This window comes from Amphiprion ocellaris, chromosome 18 (assembly GCF_022539595.1).
Source record: "Amphiprion ocellaris isolate individual 3 ecotype Okinawa chromosome 18, ASM2253959v1, whole genome shotgun sequence".
Classification (NCBI taxonomy): Eukaryota; Metazoa; Chordata; class Actinopteri; family Pomacentridae; genus Amphiprion; species Amphiprion ocellaris.
In genome coordinates, this window is record NC_072783.1 from 28,939,435 (window position 1) to 28,956,296 (window position 16,862).

Genomic DNA, 16,862 nt, shown 5'->3' on the forward strand with positions numbered 1-16,862 from the left:
GCATGCTCATCAGGACTGGCGAAAAATTTGATATTTTAGGGGAGTTGTGCATGTCTGTGGGAAAATGGCTCCATAGCGCCCCCTGGAATACTGGAATACTCACGGAGTTGATCCAAAACGAGCTGCGCCGAAGCCAAAGACACACCCGTTTGTTTTTCTTTTGTGCCAACAGTCTTGTTGTTTCTAAACAATAAAACGGATTTTTACTGTGGTTTATAAATGTATGCAGCACTAACAAACTGTAATTATCTGATCTGCTTTCTAAACATGATAAAGCTCAAACAGAAGATTGAACAACTTTTTTCATGATATTCGAATTATATGACCAGCACCTGTACTTGTATATAGTTTTACTTTTAGCCCTCCACTGTAGCAGAAGCCCACCACAGTTTGTACTTTGCACATTGTAAATAGTTTTGATTTTGCTGCTGACTAATAAACTATTTTGTGACTTATGTGATTGCATCATAACTTCTCATTTTGTCTGTTAAGACACTGGTAGGAAAAGAGTCAACAGTCTGAACCAAACAATTCTATATTCCCTAATAATGTATTTGTGTTTAATGGGATTTAACATGTTTTACCACAAACTCCTTTATGGTTCATAATTCTGGTGACTGAATTACACCAAAGCAATACTGATTTATCAAACTGGAATTTTGTTAAAACAGCTGTTTTAATGTTTTGGCGTTTAATTTTTTATTTAATCTTGCTAACCTTCACAAACAAACAATAGCATAGACACATCTACAAAAGTTTAGCACGGATGCGAGGACCCGTTCAACACTGCTTGCAGCTTTAATTCACATTTACATTTCTGGATATACTGTTAGTTTGTTCAGTAGCTAGATAAAAGCAATTAAATCCAAATATCTCACAGTATAAGAAAAAAAGTCCAGCACTACAGTAAAAGACGAGCCTTTATTTTCACAATTTAAAAAAGCGTGTCTTGTTAATACTGTAACAAGTTTTAAAAATGATACATAGATCAGTGACAGAACAATTGACAACAGAAACTTCTGCCCTACTATCAGCGCCCCTGTGAACAGGTGGAGCGAGTAGGGGAAGGGTTGTACTGACCAATGTGCATGACAAGGATAGGAGGATCACAGCTAGGCGTGACTGATGGCATTAAATCAAATTTAAGTCTTTCCTTTTAGACATGATGATGATCTCAACTGCAAAAATTTCATTTTGTTTACTGGCGGGACATGACAATGTTTTTCTATGGAACAGCACAAAGAATAAAAACAAAACAAAAAAATGCTATAATGCTGCCTTTTTCAATTAGGATGCAATTTGCTCTACAGCGACTGATGTAGGTTTCACTGTAAGAAGCTTTACTGATTCTTTTAAGGCACCACTTTTGGATGAATTTGAACTGGAACAGTAGAACAGATGTGTGGTTGGTGTTCAGTCGAAGTGAGTGTTTGTCAAATTGCTTTCAGCAGAAAAAAAAATCTGTAAATGGATTCTGATTTTGGTCTGTTTCATAGAAAATTATTTGAGAGTGAAGAGGACAACATGGAAAACATTTACAAATGAGTTTCTTTAAAAAAAACGGAGGAAGACAAAGACCACTGGCATTCTGCTGCATACATTTTGGGATATACAGTACAATAAATATACACAGACTGAGGGAAGACCGAAGAAAAATGTTTGAACACATAATGCTTTACATTCGAGTCAAATATACAACGCAGCATGGAGAAGAAAGAAAAACCCTGCAAGTCGATACTATATTTGGCAAGTGAGCCAATAGAACCTGGACACATACTCGCAAGAGAACAGCGTTGTCCTAAACACTGTCCTGAGGTCAGTTTTGACATTGAACTTCCACAGCACACTGACTCTTGCTCGATGGAGACATGCCTAGGGGAGCCTTAAAGACGTATACATTATGTCCTTTAAAAATAGCCAACCATCATTCCTTTAAAAGTCCTCACTACTGATCACCTTTATGATGGCTTAGGCAGTTTTCTAAGATTAGATTTCAAATCATCATAAAAGTTAGTTTTGGCAAAAGAAACATGGTCTGATCAGCTGATCCAAATCTCTTCAAAAAGAAGTACTTAAATATGTTAAATCACTAAAATCTCTGAATTATCCTTCCCAGTGTCCGTTAGCATCAATGTAGGGAGAAAATTTAAGAGGGAACGCAATAATCAGAGACCTGCTGAGAAAGAATAGTGGGGAGACGTTGCACTCAGGAGTTTGAGCATCGTGAAGTGACTGTGGGTCCAACTTGATTTTTTTTCTCTGCAGGGCTGCATTTTCCCCACACGCTCCTTTGCTTTAACCAAACTGGAAAAAGAAATTACCAGGACCAGAGTCTAAAAGGAAACAAAAAGCTAAGTTAGTTAATCAGATACACTCTTTCTGATTGATTCTTCAATGCTTCAATAAAGATAAGTATATCTAAACCGGAACAAACATACCTGGACTGGAATCGAAGCTAAATCCTCCACCATGGCCACCAAAGAAAGCCCTGAAGATGTTGTTTGCATCAAAGTCTAGAGAGAAAACAAAGGACACATAGAGCAGGGTTAGCTGGTGACGATGACCTTCACAAAGAGCTGAGAGTGAGATGGGGAAAAAAAGACTACATAACTCCATTAAACTAAAAAAAATAGAGATGTATCAAACTGTTTGATAATTTCCTACACAATTTTATAACTTGTATGACACAAGCACCACTGATGCAAAGAAACGGGAACTATTTGACTACCAGGAGACGAGAGGAATTGTCCGATTATGGGCGCAATTAGGGTTACTGGAGTCCACTGGCTTCAACGTAATGTTTAATACTGAGAGCACATCACAGCAAATATGGGGAAAATGCATTTCTGCCATTTTCACAGCTTGGGTTATAAATCTATGTCAGATTCTGTGAGAATTAATAACTTAGTAATTACTTATTTTATTAATTAAAGTCCATAATGTAATAATTTCTGACTCAGTTTTGGTATATTTAAATGTATCCTTTTAGAAGTTGCTGGAGATTTCATTCTTTAAATTTTGCACGATAGGCTTTGTCACTGACCATAGATTACAATGAAGCAAAGTCTTTCTTGCTGCATGTTTCAACTTCCATTGGAAAACTAGTGAATTGACAATATTCTAAGTTAGTTTATTTGCCTTTCAACTGGGCTCATTCCGATAATTCACAATTAAAGCCAACTGGTGATGACTTAAGCATGATTTTGGAAAACACACTGCAGGCAGTTACAGTGAATGTTACAGGAAACTTGTGAACTTGTGGCACCACCTACTGGCGGAGTGAGTCTAGATTTTGTAGAGACTTTCAGAGAAACATGCACCATTTTTGGTTATGACAGGTTTTACCACTAGTAGACATTTTGCTTTATCATGGTAAGAAAAGCACAAGTGTTACTTTTAGCATTAGCCTCTCCTCTTGAAGGTTACATGACAGCGTAACAGCCAGCCAATATGGCCAATGCACAGAGTCTGATACCAAATCCATAAAATAAAACTAAGCCTTTATTCATCTGATTTATTTTGTATTATTCATTTATTAATTTGTTTGTTTAAAACCTGTGTTTTCTCTGTGGCAACATTTAATTTTAAGAAAGTCTATGTAAAACAGACATTTAAATAGTCTTTCAAAGATCATCTTCTGCTGCTCAAGCTTTTAAAACATGGTGATTTGTTGCAGATTAAATTTAACTGTTACCAAGGTCTGAAACCCAAATATTTTTGCTTTAAAAATCAAAAAAATATGCACATGACCAAGATGGCCCCTTTCTTCCAAAAATTAACTTTTATTGGAGAAGATAGATAGATAGATAGATAGATAGATAGATAGATAGATAGATAGATAGATAGATAGATAGATAGATAGATAGATAGATAGATAGATAGATAGATAGATAGATAGATAGATAGATAGATAGATAGATAGATAGATAGAAGGTTTTTCTCATCATTAAAACCATCTTTTTGCTGACTTGCTAGTGTTTTTAGAAATGTATGTCCTTTAAAAAAAACTCTGTAAAAACCTTACGAGAGCACCGAGTGAATCCAGAATATAAATCCAGCCAAAGAAAACAAAAACTAGAAGCATTTACCTCCACCATCAAAGCAGCCATCATCTTCCAGGTCGTGCCCGTTGTCATAGCGGATCTTCTTCTTCGGGTCGGACAGGACAGTGAAGGCCTCACCCACTTCTTTGAATTTCTTTTCCTCCTCTTTTTGCACTTCTGGAGTCGCTGCACTGTGGCGGTCTGCAACGCAATGAGAATAAGGACTGCTTACAACAAATCCTTGAGATGAACGACAATCAAATATGATTAGATAAAAGTGGTATCAGTCATGTGTGTAAGAGACCAAGATGGATACCTGGGTGATGCATAAGGGCGCGTTTGCGGTAAGCTTTTTTAATCTCATCCTCTGTGGCGTTCTTGCCGACCCCCAGCACCTTGTAGTAATCTTTCCGTTTGCTTTTCTTCAGCTCCATCTGTGCCGTCTTCAGCAGATGCTTGTGATCTGAAGGGACAGAAAAAAAGCAAAAGATGTATGTGAAAATCTTATCATCCAACATGTCAGTGAAGAAAGATAAATATGAACCAAACTGGAACAGCACCGTAGCTTACCTGAGGTTTTTTCAGTCTGATAAACTTTTTCATAGTCCCGCACAGCTTCTTCATACTGCTCTGTGTCCATGTAACTACGGGTCACACAAAGTCACTCAAAAACTGCACAATGCTAAACAACAACAGACACAAAGTAGGAAGAATTCACTTAAAACTTCTGAGCAACGTACCACTGAGCTCTTCTTAAGTAGGCCTTGATGTAAGTGTCATCTAGTTTGATTGCACTGGTACAGTCTTCAATGGCTTGATTAAGTTTCTTCAGCTGTTGATAGATTAAGAGGATAATGACAGTGAACTGCTAAAGAACCACAAGAGCCTGAGCACAATGCAAGGATGCTATTTTTAAGCAAATAATCAGACAGTATTATTGATCAAGTGCATTTTACTGTCTTCCACGCAGCTGCCAGTGTTTGTGATTTCCACTTTCCAAACCGTTTCAATCTGTGGCATGAATAAGTACAGAGCTTGAGTGGATTTGTTGCCTTTTACCTTTGCTCCTGCCGTGGCTCTGTTGCAGTAGAGTTTAGCGTTGGTCTTGATGTTGTTGGGGTCTATCGTCAGCGCCTCAGTGTACAGCTGGTAGGCGGCTTCATAGCTGCTGCTCTTAAATGCCTGGTTGCCCTCATCCTTCTTGGCTTTTAAGGCTTTGGCATTCTGGTTTAGAAAGAGAAAACAAATATTTGTTTCTCTTAAAACATTAACTGAATCATGGAGTGAAATGTAAGCCATGTAACAGGTGCTCCAGATATTTTAGCATGTCTTGAATGATTGATGAACTGTATTAAGCTACCTTGTTGTGTGTAAACTCTAGGAGCAGATATTGTTCAGTTTTTTTACTTTTGGATTCTTAAAAGATACTCTGTGGAAAACCCTTTATATTCGTTCTCCATAACACACTGTTTGTATATTTGAGGTCTAAAAACATGTCAAATGCATTTTCAGTGTCTTTTGCAAAGCCAGTTTTCTGAATAAAATGATTAAAAATAGCCATCTTTTGTCTTTGTGACCACACTTTTAGACATTATTACATATTACTGTCACAGGGTTCCAGACTGAAACCAAAATGGTCACATTTGCAACCTTTTCAGAGGGTATGCAAGTTAAAATTTCAAGTGGTTGTATTGTCCGAGGACATGATGATCATTAAGCTGTATTTGTGTCGCTCTAACTGGCAAAGATAGCTACTGTGTTGACCACAGTGGTGGAAAGCAGTACTTTTGTAACTGTGGTGAACTGCAGTATTTACGCTTAAAAATGCAGTCTCCACATGAAGTGTGGTGCACACCTACACGCACTGCTTTTAACACTCACAGAAAAGACCACATGTAGAAAAAAATCACTCCGTTTCATCTTGGACAAATCTGACATTAGAACGCGTCAGTTTAGCTCCATTCAAAATAATTTGTCTGAGCATCACAGCTATCTAGCAGCAGCTACTGCAGCCTGTGGGGTGTTTAGGAAACACTGGAAAATTGGAGTGTTTATCAATAAGAAAATGTTCAGCAAGTAATGTGTTTTGCCTGTGACAAGGTGGGAGGTGCGACCAAATGAGAAAGTTGGTCGCACCGGTGCTACTAGTGAAAATGTTAGTGTGGAGCCCTGTATCCCCAATTATCTCTCAACACATTCATGTGAAATAACACAAACATGTGTATTGTGCAACCCACGTGTATACATACAGTTACAAATAAAGGCAGAGTGTAGCCTTTACATTTTGCATCAGGACAAATGAGCAGATGTAACAGTCTGTTGACAGCAGCAAATGGAAAATCTGCAAATATTTAGCACTTCATAGTAACAGTCTAATATTACAACTGTTGGGGAGCTTTTGCATGCCATCTGGGTTATTTTACCTTGTAGACACAGTTGTTCAACATTTGAGATATGAAAAAAGAAATTTCAATATTAATTATTTCTGCTTAACTTTAAATGAGTACATCTGCGGCAAATCACACAAAATGAAAAAAAACTTACCCTGCAGGCTAGTCGCGCCTTTTCATGGTCAGGTGCCATGCGCAGAGCCTGGACAAAGAACTGTACTGCTTTGTCGATGCAGTCCTCGTAGTAAAGACACAGTCCTCGGACGTACAATGCGTCTGCATTTGTGGAATCCATTCGCAGGATGTCACTGTCAAAATAAAATTTGGTTTAAAGATAGGCTTTCAGGAACCTATACATCAAATTTTCTCATTTTAAAACAGACCCAAAACTCATGTTATGCTCTTAACTACTCCTACCTTGCAACAGACTGGGCTTCAGGGTAGCGTCCCAGCAAAGCAAGACACTCTGCCTTAAGGATTTTGAAGCGATGGCAGGCAGAAGCCAAAGCCAAGGCCCGGTCCATACAGTACACCACCTCAACAGGGACAAGAGCCAAATACTTCACTGACTACACCAGGCACACTCAGTCATTACATTTAGACATTTAAAAAATAGGTACAAATATTTGGAGCCTTGTAAAACATAATTATAAACAATGCTGTTCTTCCAGTAAAACGAGCTGTTCCAAGTGCAAACAAAAGGTTTGCATATTTAAACTGACAACTATGAAAGAAACTCTCTGAATAAGTCAGAGTTGCACTCATAGTTAATTTCAACTTACCATAGTTTCTGGACTATTGAGCGCACCTGAATATATGCCGCAGCCACTAAATTTAAAAAGAAAAAAGTTTTGTACATATATAAGCCGCAGGTGTCCACGTTGTAACATGAGATATTTACACGGAAAGATTTTTCTTTAACTTTTAATTAAATAAATGCTTTTTCCCGAACAGTGTCTGTACCACGGCAGTAAAACGCATTGAGTCAGTTCACGCTGCCGACTCCAACGTCTCACCATCGATTCATTGACGCCAACGTTACCTGCAGCAGCTCTATTTCCTTCTTCAACATGCAGATCGATTACCTTTAAGTTAAAAGCTGCATCATACGCATTTCTTCGTGTGTTTTCCTTGACGAGGGTGTGTGCATAAAGCGCAAAATGACTGATTTGAAGAATTTAGTGTGATTGCATTTGATTTAATTCGAACAGTGTCATTGTTCCACTGTGACCTGTTTGGTAATTTCATTCTGATGTGACGAGGCTAAACGTATTGACGGCATGAAGCTCGCCCGTAAAAATCTATACATTAGCCTCATCGTTGTATAAGCAGCGGGGTTCAAAACGTGAGAAAAAAGTAGCAGCTTATAGTCCAGAAAGTACGGTAACAAACATGGAACTGAGAAATCTGACAAACTGGTATTATTTATTCAGATGTAATGACTGTAGTAATAGGATCTCTTAGACTAGGTGTATTACAAACTAAAGATGCATTTATAAGCATTTGCCAATAGAAACACTGAAAAAAACACCTAAAGCCTTCCTATTACACAATAATACACTTGATAATCAATCAGCTAAGATGCAGGAGAACTAGTTTTGAATTTAATAGAAAAAGTACCTTTCTGAAATCCCGCTTTTCGAAGCCAAAATCTGCCATTCGCTCGTACTCCAGCAGTGTTGTTGCGTTCTTATTCTAAAATAAAACAGCATTCAATAATGAGTAACGAAACGAAAATCTGTGCTCGGTATGTAGCCCAATTCAATGCCTGTTTTATACAGTGATTGAATAAAGTGCATAAAGTTCCCACCTCCTGCTGGGCTTCTCTGTTGCTGGGCTCCAGTTCCAGAACCTTCTGAAAGCAGCGACTTGCTGCCATGGCATTTCCCAAAGAAAGGTGGCACTTGCCTTCACGTAGATGCCCCTGTAGTATACATTTATACTTGTCTCACTAATGAAGTGCAACTAGAGTTTTGACACAATATGTGGTGTAAAAAGAAAACAAGCAAAATCGTGTTTTGTTCAAACTGACCTTCATGAAACAGTCATCCAAACGCACAGCCTGCTGGGAGTCTTCTAGTGCCTCTCGAAAGCGACAGAGCATCATGAGGGTGGCCGCCCTGTTTCCATAATAACTGGCATTTTTGGGAGATGCATCTTTAGATTTAGGAAAGAAACAAGTCAGTGTCACACAGACAAACTGATACACAGCCAAATTAGAGATCAACATCTGGCCTGCCAACAGTAGAGCTACATTGGCAATAAAGAGAGATTTACTGCAAGGATAGCTCCGTCTAAAGCTACTGACAACTATAAACGTGTTCCTGGTGAAGTGCATAGAGGGAACAGGATCAGAAAGTCAAAATGACTGACTGCACAGCATTTGCTCTGCTGATTTAAACAAGTATTATACACAAGTGTATGACAGCATCACATACAACATAACATATTAGTGGAAATGCTCACTGGATGAGGTGTGCAACTCAAAATCAAAATGTACAAATCTGCATTGCTCAACAGGACACTATGAGGAAAGACTGAGTGGATGACTGTGGGTGTTTATAATCACCCAACCCTTGGGAAAACTTAATTCCAGCGATAGAGAGTAATCTCACCAATGGCCTTTGTGTAATAGTTGAAAGCCTCAGAGTAATCCTTCTTGCTGTAGAATAGATTCCCTTGCTCTTTGAAGCCTTCAGCCTGACTGGAGACAGAAGAAACAAAAACCAAAGTCAAAATGGCATTTGTACTTCAGGTGAAAACAAATAAACCAAAACTATTCAATGAACCAGTCAACCAATAAACCGGTGAATACCTTCAAGAAGTCTGGCATATACAGAAACTGATTCTTGCTCTTTAAACACCTACTACTTCACTAAAGCCAGCCTGTAATAAAAACAAAACAAGCAGCAAAATAGCCTCATAAACAAACCAGAGGACAAAGTCACACCTTTAAACTGGTTATGAAAATAATTACTGAATTAATTGGAGGCTCCCAGTTTCATGTCAAATATTTGATTTGATACTGCAACCCTGTTTAATGCACACACCTTTGAATATTGCGAGTTTAACTGATGACTGAAATCCTCAGTTGTAGACCTAAGAATGAACCTGATCTGAACCATTTGCGTTCATCAGGGAATTTCTTGCAGATGGGTCAGAGTCTGCAAGGAATTAACTGTGGTGTGTTTCACCTGGAACTGGGACAGCGGAGTAGGGTACACACAGTCCTGACTCCTGATAGCTCCTGTACTAAACATAGAAGTGAAATTCACCTGCTGCAGTCCTGTCAGACGTGCCAAGTGTAAAAGGGTAAATCAACGCTGAATCACATGAGGAAGAATCAGCTGTTGGGCTGCTTTTGAACATATGGCAAAAGGTTTTCTGAAGCCGTTTTAAGTCAGGGTGAAATAGAAATTTCCACAGGCGCAGCTAAAACCTGTCCAGGTAGGAGTCAGTGGTTGATGTAAATGAGTGTTGTGTTGCAGTGTGTGTTGTTGACACAATTCAAGATGCTGTCTAACACAACCGATTCTAAAAACATACAACAAACTGAACTATGCAAACAACAACATCTACAAAACATCTGTAGCTGATTACACTGTTCCACAAATGTACAAGTCACATATAACTAAGGCTAACTAGGAATTAGAAACTCATGAATATTTTCAATATCAATTAATCTGCCAATTATCTCTTCAATTTAAAACAGTAAAGTAAAACTCCAAAAGTCAGAGATGTCATTTTCAAACATCTTTTTCTGCTAAGTAAATGACTGTAATGACTAGCTGGTTATTAAATACCTGCTAATTTTCCTATCTGTCATTCTACTAATCAATTAATTAACTGTGCAGGCAAAACTCAGAAAGTTTTAACATTATTTGGTGATACTGAATGTAAGGCTACAACATCCACAAAATCGTTCATCGAATGCATTTTATTATTTAGAAATATTGATCCATCATTTAGTCTAAAAGAATTCAACAATAATGAGAGATGTCTGGTTATGGAAACAACTACTGAATTAGTTGGAGGCTCACAGTTTATTGTCAAATATTTGATATGACACTGCAACCCTGTCTAACACACACATTTACACTTCATTTTTTGTATCTCTATTGTGTACATCCATATGAAGATGAGCAAACCCACATGCATTCTGCATATGCATCACAATCCAACAATGACTGTTATCTTTCATTAAACAGGGTTTCTGCAGAAATCAGCCAGTCAAATTTAATGCTTTTTAATGCTACACTGTAAAAATTTTAATGCCATGACGTGAACTCAACAAATTACATGGGTTTTTGTTTTTTTTTTTTGTTAAAAGATGATTTTTATATGAAAACTGTCCCTACATTTCACTATTTCTGAATCCAGAAGCCACCTCTGATCACCCACAGGCTGTAGTCATTCTCTGAATTCCACATTTTCGAGGCGTTTTTGCGGGAATTTGCATTTTCCCATTTCCCAGCTCTCCTCCACCTGGTCCAGCCTGCTGGTACCCGACCGGCTGGAACAATTACCGCAACGCTTTGGCATGTTTACGCAGATGCACATATCTGACAAATCACAGCATGTACTTATATATTATTATCAAATATCTTTCTTGAAAACTGCAGAAAGAATTTCTAATGCCACTGAGAATCAAATTTAATAATTTTTAATGCCATTTAAGGCCTTAATTTTCACAAAGTCAGTTGAATGACTATTATTGCTCTTTAATGCCCTGCAGAAAAACCTGTTAAAGTTATGGATCTTGACAATTCAGGTTTGTGCAATAAACAAAAAAAGGGCAACAGTACTTTACTTATGTCAAGTAGAAGTAAATAAACCCAGTGACAATCAAATGCCACTTGTGAAGACACCATTTATGTTAAAAATCTTAAAACCTTTGAAAATATTTTGCTCAGTTTGAACACGTTTCTTTCCTGTTTTCCCAGGCTTAAGAAGCATACATGTCTCTGATGATGTAGCCATTAATGCACATCACCAGAAAACTGTCTACTAGTAAACTTGAAAATCAACATATTTCTGCTTAGAGTTAAACTGACAGTAGCTGCTTGAGCTTGTTAAGTTTCATCCGCAGTTTTATTTGACTACACTATGAAAGATTCTGATATACTGGCACGTATTTTGGCACCTTGGGATATACTAATGTAAGAATGGGATGAAATCTAGTGTTTTGTCTTTCACATGTGGTATGTTCTATGTCTGATGAGGTATCAAAATGAGCAGGATTGATTTGTAGACACTAATTAATCACCTAGTATCATAGATAGATAGATAGATAGATAGATAGATAGATAGATAGATAGATAGATAGATAAATAGATAGATACTTTATAAATCCCAAGGGAAATTCAACTGTTCAGCAGCTTACATACAACAACATAAAATAACAAAAAGGCAGGTTAGTAACATTAAGGTTAGTATATACTCTGAAAATTCTGCTGTATAACACTAAGTCTAACATTCAGTTTCCATTTGATCCAAACGTGTTACGTATTATTTCCAATGAAATGCAACTCAGGCCACATGGATGAAAGCAAAGTGCAAGTGATGACTTCCTGCCTTGTGAATCATCCAGACAGGTACAGCAACACGAGCTAAGTCTGCCGGAAGTTGTTTGTTAATTTGCTTTGGTTTCCCAAAACGACACTGTCTTATCACGACATCTACTTAGCTAAAAGTGAAGCTTTGTGTCAGGAAGCTCGTAAAGCTGTATAAGCACTACTACTTTGTGCTGAATATCACGGCTGTAGCTGACGCTAGCCGACTGCCTGCTAAGGAATTTTCTCGAAAGAGGAAAGCACTGACTGCTGGTGTCCAAGTAGCTTTAATTGCCGCATTGAAATGTAAAAACGTTTGAACAAACGGCTTCACAAAGCAAAAGGGTCTTAGAACACGTTATTTTTTGATATCTGCAGCTAACCATGTGTCCCAACAAGACAATTCAGCCGGCTTATTTGTCTTCCCTAACAATCGCTAGCTAATATTTGTTTCGTCAGTTAATTTAAGGAGTCCACAGTCTGACTTCTAGTTGAAGTTGTCGAAACTAAGAAAGCTACAAAGCCTGCACCTTTCGACAGGCGATAAAAATGTAAGATTTCTAAAAGCTCACGGCTAGTTAGCCTGGTTAGCTTATCTCCGGAGTGACCGCATTGTTGTTTCCGGGCTTTGTCAGCTCTCCCGTTTAATCCAGTCGGGTTATTTACACGTTACACACAAAGCATAATAAAATACAACCAAAAGATATATGTTTACCGTTCCAGGTCATCGTGGTTGCGGAGCTGCTGCTCTGTTTCCACCGGCACGTCGATGTCAACAGCTGCCATTTTTTCTGGAAAGGACGACCACGAATTGACGTCATTTCCGTGAAGACTTTGTGGTTTTTAGGTCAGTAAGAAGTAGGGCACTGCGAAAAGGCAAGCTAACCCGAGAAACGCAGCGCGAATTTTATGTAACTTGTATTCAATGAAGGTTTTAAAAGCTGAAATTATTTTACATTTTATTTATGAAAATGTAAAACTAAAATATATTTAGTTTGCCATGGCCGTTTTAAAAGAAGCATGCCCACCAAACAACATAGCTAACTGTAACCCTTTAGGAGACGTTAACTGAAGGTTACCTGAACGTTACCTGAAGGTTCTACAAAGCTAACTTTTAGGGAATGTTCACCAAAAGTTACCTCTTGCAGAACCTTCAGGTAACGTTCAATAAAGATTTCACTAAATAACCTCCAGGGAATGATATGAGACCTTCAGGGAACTTTTTGTCGAACCACGTAAGTTATCTTCACGGAACTTTAGGGAATGTTGCCTGAAGGTCTCACAAAATAACATTCAAGTTACAAAAGGTAAGAGTATGTTAATGATTAAAGAATGCTCTTTGAAGGTTAATGTTTACTGAGTATGATCTATCCCAAAATATATTAATAATGATTTTAAATCAGGTTTGTGCACCAATAATGATCCCCACAATGTTCCCGGAAATTCCCAAAAGGTCTAGAGAAGGTTACAAAAAATTGTAAAAGAATATAAATACATTTTTACCATTTCAAATTCTTGGTTGTAAAATTTAAACTATCCCCGAAGGTTCCTGAAGTTTTCACCAAATGACCTTTAAGTCACAAAAAGCAACAATGCAAAAAATATTAATTTTCTGGGAACGTTCCTCAAAGGTTACAGTTTGCTGCTGGGTATTATATGTCTCAAAATGTACTAGTGATGATTTAGAGTAAGGTGTGTGTATCAATAATTATTCCGAGAACATTCTGGTAGGCTTCATGGGGATCACCTGAAGATTTCACAAAATAAAAATTGCAGAAATTCTTTCTATGGTTCCAAAACTCTTTGTTCTAAAATTGTGGCAGTCCAGATTCTGTGAAGGTTTCACAAAATAACGTTTAGTTTATAAATGATAAGGTTACTAAAATGTAATGTTTGGAGAATGTTTGCTGGATATTATGTCTCCCAAAATATACTGATGATTTTCAGTAAGGTTTGTGCGTCAATAATCAAAGGATTTCTATGCCATTTCTACTCTTTATACTCTCATTATGAAAATCATGATAACTACTGTTATGTCTATTTTTTACGGAGTCATTTTAAATGCAGCACAAACACATCTCTACTTGTCTAATCATACCCATAGGTTAACTTTTCTTGTACTCATTTTGCATATTACCACTAGAGGGCACTACGGTATCATAAAGAACAGGGTGTACTCTGGTGTGAAAGACAAATCAACAGTGACTTCCTCTTCAGTGTTATTTTCTCCTACCTGAACACCACAGGCTGCCAAAAGACTGACATTAAGTCAGCTTGTGTCTTTGCTTGCGTTCATGTTGGTGTTTTCAAATCCTCAGCAGCTCAGTGATCCGCCAAACATGCAAGTACACTTCCTAAAAAGATGCAGTCATTTAGCTCCAGAATGAACACATAAATGCTCAATAAATGTTGTTTTTCTTTGCCTTCAATAGGAAACAGCATCACCATGTATGATATAACTCAGTGCCTGGATTACATACTGCTTTTAAATGAAGTTGAATTACTTTATAACTACAATGAATAGTAAAAGACACCTTGCGTCCACGAGAAGGAAAAACAACCACAACGACGTAAAAACCAGGAATATTTATAAGCTCCTTTAGAATACAGTATCAACATTTTTACCACATATTAATTTACATTATTGCAATTGATGCAGTTACACTAGTCATAAATTATACCGGGTGACACTTCAAAAGTACATATTGCTTAGGGTGATTCAGCACAGCCATGTGGGAGAGAGATTTCTATAATGAAGGAACATTATTTTCAATACACACTATAAAAAATAGCAGTTCTAATAATGTGAAAGACACATTTAAAAGTCTTTTGATGCCGATAAACAGCACACTTAAACCTGTGTCTTCATATTCCACAAACAGCATCAAGCCGTTTCAAAATCTTAATGTACTGGAAACACTTTCCTTTAAGTCTCCCTATCGAGCTTTTCTAAGCAGCATTCAGACATGATAAATGGTTCAAAACACACTATATTGTTGCTAAGCTAAAGGCAGATATAAGGACATTTTAAAGACATTTTTATTTATTATTATAACTATTTTGCTATATTTCCATGACTTTTCTATTATATACTAGCCTTCACTCGTGGTGCCTACAAGAGGTGTTACAATCGTTAATAAACTTACATTATTGTGTGCTCTAAACCATTTAATAAATGTTTATATACTGCTGATGAATGCTGCTGTAAGTACGGTGAATAAAGTAAAGTGCTACCCCCTATTAATCTATCTAGCATCACCTGATAAACATATAACATCTCATGTCAAAGAAATACTGTATAATATAATGTATGACTCTAGTATATCTTATTATATGCATTAGATGTAGCCTATCTCCATATAGTAAGTCCTCATTCATGTCAGAGCGATGGTTGATTGTCACTTCATTACACAGAGAGCAAGAGAAAGAGAAACCGGCAGAGGAACAAAATCAATGGATTTATGTAAAATAAATGACAAAAAAAAGGCATCCACATCATGGCTGTAAAGATCTAACTTTTTTAGATACAGTAATGTTAAGAAATACAAAGTTAAGAATCTTCATGGTCTTTTTCACAGGTGGAGGCCAGTTTCATGGGAGGTCAACACAATTTGGTTCTGAAAACTAAAGCAGGGGTGACGGATTTTTCCCCGTCCTCCCCAAGTACAACTAGAAAGCTCTCAAAATGAAAGAATTTTTGGCAACAAACACTTAATAACATTTAAACACCCTAGTGTATTAGTTTATCACTGTCTTATAAATAAAACTAGAAGATGCTCGTTATTATGGCTTCCAGAGGGGTCCAGACCCCAGGGAACATGCACTCAGCAGTTTGTTGAGAGGAAACAGCTGAGCGACGGGTGACACGCTGCTCAGTCAGCACTGAAATCTCAATCCACTCCAGGGGATTGTGCATTGTGTTCTTATGACTTGAACCCACCAAAGTTGACATGCTGATACGCTGCCCTCACTGTCACTGCATAGTGTCCTGGTGTCACTGTGATTTGTCCTCAGCAGCCCACGCTAATCTCTTCTGCTAGTCCCGCTCTGGCTAGTATAGGTCCACTCTGCTGTGGGTCCTCCAGCCTTGTGCTCATTGCTAGTATGGAGAGAAGATAATAGGGGCATGTGTGGCCCTCAGAGGTCCTGGGGCAGGCCTGAAGAGCGTGGGGCTGATCAGTGGACCCTGGATAATGGCGGTGGGGCCTGGAGGCAGGCGTAGTGCCAACGGTCCAGACGCCATGGTGCACAAGGCAGCTGGATTGAGGGGGCTGGTCAGGAACCCTGCCGGCAGGGCCTTGGATAGCTGCTTCTGCAAGGCCAGTTTAGCCTGAAAACAAAGAAAAATTCAGTTTGAACAAGATGAAGCCATGCTAGCAGCTCAGTGAGGCTACACTCTGGCACAAATACAATGCATAGTCATGTTTAAATGGGATAATGTTTACTATGTTCACCATTGGTTTAGCAATCTTCTGTTTGTACACTGTAATATGTAAATGAAAATGTCACCAAGTCTGCAGAAGATTTGGTCATAAATGGACAAATTTAAAGTGTGACCTGATGGTCTAGGATCAACACAGTGTAAGGATTCATTTTCTGGGGATTATGACAAGCTGTACAAATAGTACTTCATCCAGTAATAGCAGAGATTTTTCAGTCTGGACCAACTCACCAACGCTGAATGTCCCTTTATGGCTAAAGAAATTCATCCATATCTATAAGAAGTAACGTCTGCAAGATCTGCAACTTTAATCATCTCCAGTCCATCATAAAGTATGTGCACCAGCTATAGTTAATACTTAGTACTGTATTTTAATTTATTCTTTATTCTTATAATACTCTATTTTATTGTAAAGATCGCCAATTTGCACCTTATG

General features: G+C 37.9%; 2 protein-coding genes across 3 annotated transcripts in view; both read right to left on the bottom strand.

Moving 5' to 3' along the window:
• Positions 1-902: 902 nt before the first annotated feature.
• Positions 903-12,815, bottom strand: LOC111566723 (dnaJ homolog subfamily C member 7-like). The gene is made up of 14 exons (XM_023267473.3): positions 12,701-12,815; positions 9,049-9,137; positions 8,466-8,590; positions 8,244-8,357; positions 8,054-8,128; positions 6,851-6,969; positions 6,588-6,741; positions 5,103-5,267; positions 4,784-4,875; positions 4,614-4,687; positions 4,360-4,506; positions 4,089-4,244; positions 2,439-2,513; positions 903-2,333 (listed from the first exon to the last, which is right to left on the bottom strand). Exons 1-14 carry the CDS (start codon positions 12,769-12,771, stop codon positions 2,296-2,298), a joined length of 1,494 nt encoding a protein of 497 aa, XP_023123241.1. The 5' UTR covers positions 12,772-12,815; the 3' UTR covers positions 903-2,295.
• A 1,741-nt stretch (positions 12,816-14,556) lies between these two features.
• Positions 14,557-16,862, bottom strand: part of LOC111566726 (zinc finger protein 385C-like) — an 83,431-nt gene continuing 81,125 nt past the window's right edge. For both annotated transcript variants that reach the window (XM_035946904.2, XM_023267478.3), the window contains one exon: positions 14,557-16,315. In XM_035946904.2, the coding sequence (XP_035802797.2) occupies positions 16,085-16,315 (231 nt within the window). In that variant the 3' untranslated portion in view covers positions 14,557-16,084. The remainder of the gene's footprint in view (positions 16,316-16,862) is intronic.

Excerpts from the sequence above, each read along its gene's own strand:
- LOC111566723 (XM_023267473.3), bottom strand. The coding sequence starts at position 12,771 with ATGGCAGCTGTTGACATCGACGTGCCGGTGGAAACAGAGCAGCAGCTC. Across the intron at positions 4,245-4,359 it reads CGCCCTTATGCATCACCCAG|ACCGCCACAGTGCAGCGACT; the intron begins GTATCCATCTTG and ends ATTGCGTTGCAG. Across the intron at positions 2,514-4,088 it reads TGGCTGCTTTGATGGTGGAG|ACTTTGATGCAAACAACATC; the intron begins GTAAATGCTTCT and ends TTTTCTCTCTAG.